The following is a 2,737-nucleotide window of genomic DNA, read 5'->3' as shown; positions in this document are numbered from 1 at the left end:
GGGCTGTTTTAAAAATTTAGTCAGTATGCTTCTCACACTTCTTTTGTCTTATTCTTTGTGGTGTTCAGCATTCAGAGGAAAGTTCACAATGTCTAAGTTCTTTGCTATGCAGGTAAATATGCAAATCAAAGGATGACAGAGTTTTTTTAAGAATCAGTTTATCTACAGTATTTTTCAAGAGAAACTACCATTTTCACCTGATCTGTGCATCCATTTCATAATCCTTGAGCAGGTTATATTTTTCATAAAACAATAAAAAGACCCATTTCGAATAGTTAGAAATATTTGGATTTTTGCGGTTTCTTTCTCTTCTTTTTGATCATTGTAGTGATAGGCCAGTAATCCCTAAGTTGGATATTTGTACTCGGGCGGATGCGGGGGGAAAAAAAAGTGGAGGGGGGGAAGAAACCTGTAAAGAACTTTGCAGGTGCAAGCTGAACAGGAAACATTCGAAAGATAAAAATGTACCCTCTTTCCCTTACCCGACCTCCATCCCCACAGAGAAGAAACAGAATACTTACAAGTTAGCATCTGTGTGTTTGTATCTCTATGTGTTTTCTCTCTTCTTTGGATTTGGATACTTTGAGCTAATTTGGAAGTGCCCGTTTGGTTGTCCACAAAATGATGCTTGAGAATCTAAGGATGCATAAATTAGAAGCCCTACAAAGGCACAGAACGGTCATTGTACCTCACTCTCTATGCGCTCTTATGGTGGGACCCAAGAGCCTTTCCTTTTCTCTTTCTTTCTTTCTTTTTTTTTTTTTTTTAACACTTTAGATGATGGAGCGAGTGAGAGGCTGGTAGCTAGAGACGAATAGGCGAGCCCTGCACCATCCCCCCCTCAACTTAGCACCACATCCCCCCTCCCCAGTTACACTGGACTTTGCTACGAAGTCAGTAGTTTTAGGAAAACTGGGGTCTGGATCGGAAGAGGCGCGGAATCCTTCACTTCAAGCCTCGACGCCGGCCTCGGAGTTTCTGTTTCTGGTGCTCCAGGGTTGGGATAACGGCCGGGATGGAGGCGGGAAGCATGGAGAAAGGAAAGGGGAGTGATCTTTTCAAAAAACACCCAACTGCCCCCTTTACCTTTTTTGTCTCCACTATGGGGAGGTGGGGGGCCGAGAGAAAAAGATGTCAATGACCATTGTTTGCTCGTGTGCGATGTTGCTCCGCCCCCCGAGTCTGTCGTAAACCTGGCGCGGGACTAAAATAAACCCCAGATCCCGCAGCTCTGGGGGCTCGCCGCGCCGCCGACTCCTGGTCACAGGCGCTGCCGCCCCGGCCCAGGTGGGTCGCCGCGTCCCGCCCGCGCCCGCCCCGGGCCCCCCTACCTGGCCGTCCGCCGAGCCATGTCGTTGAGCCCCAAACACACGACGCCCTTCTCCGTGTCCGACATCCTGAGCCCCATCGAGGAGACCTACAAGAAGTTCGGCAGTGCCATGGACGGTGCGCCGCCCGGCCTGGGGGCGCCTTTGGGGGCCGCGGCCGCCGCCTACCGCGCGCCGCCGACCGGGCCCTCCTCGCAAGCGGCGGCCGTGGCGGGCATGCAGCCACCGCACGCCATGGCGGGCCACAACGCGGCGGCGGCGGCAGCGGCGGCGGCGGCGGCGGCGGCGGCGGCCGCCACCTACCACATGCCGCCCGGCGTCCCGCAGTTCCCGCACGGCGCTATGGGCGGCTACTGCAACGGCGGCCTGGGCAACATGGGCGAACTGCCCGCCTACACGGACGGCATGCGGAGCGGCGCGGCCGCCGCGGCCACCGGCTGGTACGGCGCCAACCCGGACCCGCGCTTCTCGTCAAGTGAGCGGGGCCGGGAACGCGGGACGGAGGGCAGCGGACCGCGCGACCTTTTCCCGCCACAGTCCGAGGCGCGGGGGGCGCTGGGACCGGGCTCGGAGCGCGCGCGGTGTCCTAGGACCCTGAGCGCGCGGGGGGCTGCTGGGACCCGGCCGGGGTCGCGCGGGGCGTCCTGGGACCCTGCGCGCGCGGGGGGTGCTGGGCCCCTGGGCGCGCGGGGCGTCCTGGGACCCGCCGGGGCCACGCCGGCGTCGCGGCCGCAGCGGTGTGAAGAGAGCTGGGCGGCGGCTGACTGGCATTCCCTTTGGGCCCCTCCCCAGTCTCCAGGTTCATGGGGCCGTCAGCGGGAGTGAACGTGGCCAGCATGGGGTCGCTACCGGGCATCGCGGACGCCGCCAAGTCGCTGGCGCCACTGCATACGGTGGCGGCGGCGGCGGCGGCGCCGCGGAGGAAGCGCCGCGTGCTGTTCTCGCAGGCGCAGGTCTACGAGCTGGAGCGGCGCTTCAAGCAGCAGAAGTACTTATCGGCGCCCGAGCGCGAGCACCTGGCCAGCATGATCCACTTGACGCCTACGCAGGTCAAGATCTGGTTCCAGAACCACCGGTACAAGATGAAGCGGCAGGCCAAGGACAAGGCGGCGCAGCAGCTGCAGCAGGAGGTCGGCCTGGGCCCGCCGCCGCCGTCCCCGCGACGCGTGGCCGTGCCCGTGCTGGTCAAGGACGGCAAGCCCTGCCAGAACGGCGCGGCCACGCCGACGCCCGGCCAGGCCGGCCCGCAACCGCCCGCGCCGACGCCCGCGCCCGAGCTGGAGGAGCTGTCGCCCAGCCCGCCCGCGCTGCACGGCCCGGGGGGAGGCCTGGCGGCCCTGGACGCGGCGGCTGGGGACTACGGCGGCGGCGCGCTGGGCGCCAACCTGCTCTATGGCAGGACGTGGTGA

General features: G+C 61.7%; 1 protein-coding gene across 1 annotated transcript; it reads left to right on the top strand.

Moving 5' to 3' along the window:
* Nucleotides 1-1,349: 1,349 nt before the first annotated feature.
* NKX2-4 (NK2 homeobox 4) lies at nucleotides 1,350-2,737 on the top strand. Its single transcript, XM_065893376.1, has 2 exons — nucleotides 1,350-1,803; nucleotides 2,121-2,737. The coding sequence occupies exons 1-2, from the start codon at nucleotides 1,350-1,352 to the stop codon at nucleotides 2,735-2,737; spliced, it is 1,071 nt and encodes a 356-aa protein (XP_065749448.1).

The sequence above is a fragment of the Phocoena phocoena genome, chromosome 15 (assembly GCF_963924675.1).
Source record: "Phocoena phocoena chromosome 15, mPhoPho1.1, whole genome shotgun sequence".
Classification (NCBI taxonomy): Eukaryota; Metazoa; Chordata; class Mammalia; order Artiodactyla; family Phocoenidae; genus Phocoena; species Phocoena phocoena.
This window is presented reverse-complemented; position numbering and strand designations above follow the sequence as displayed.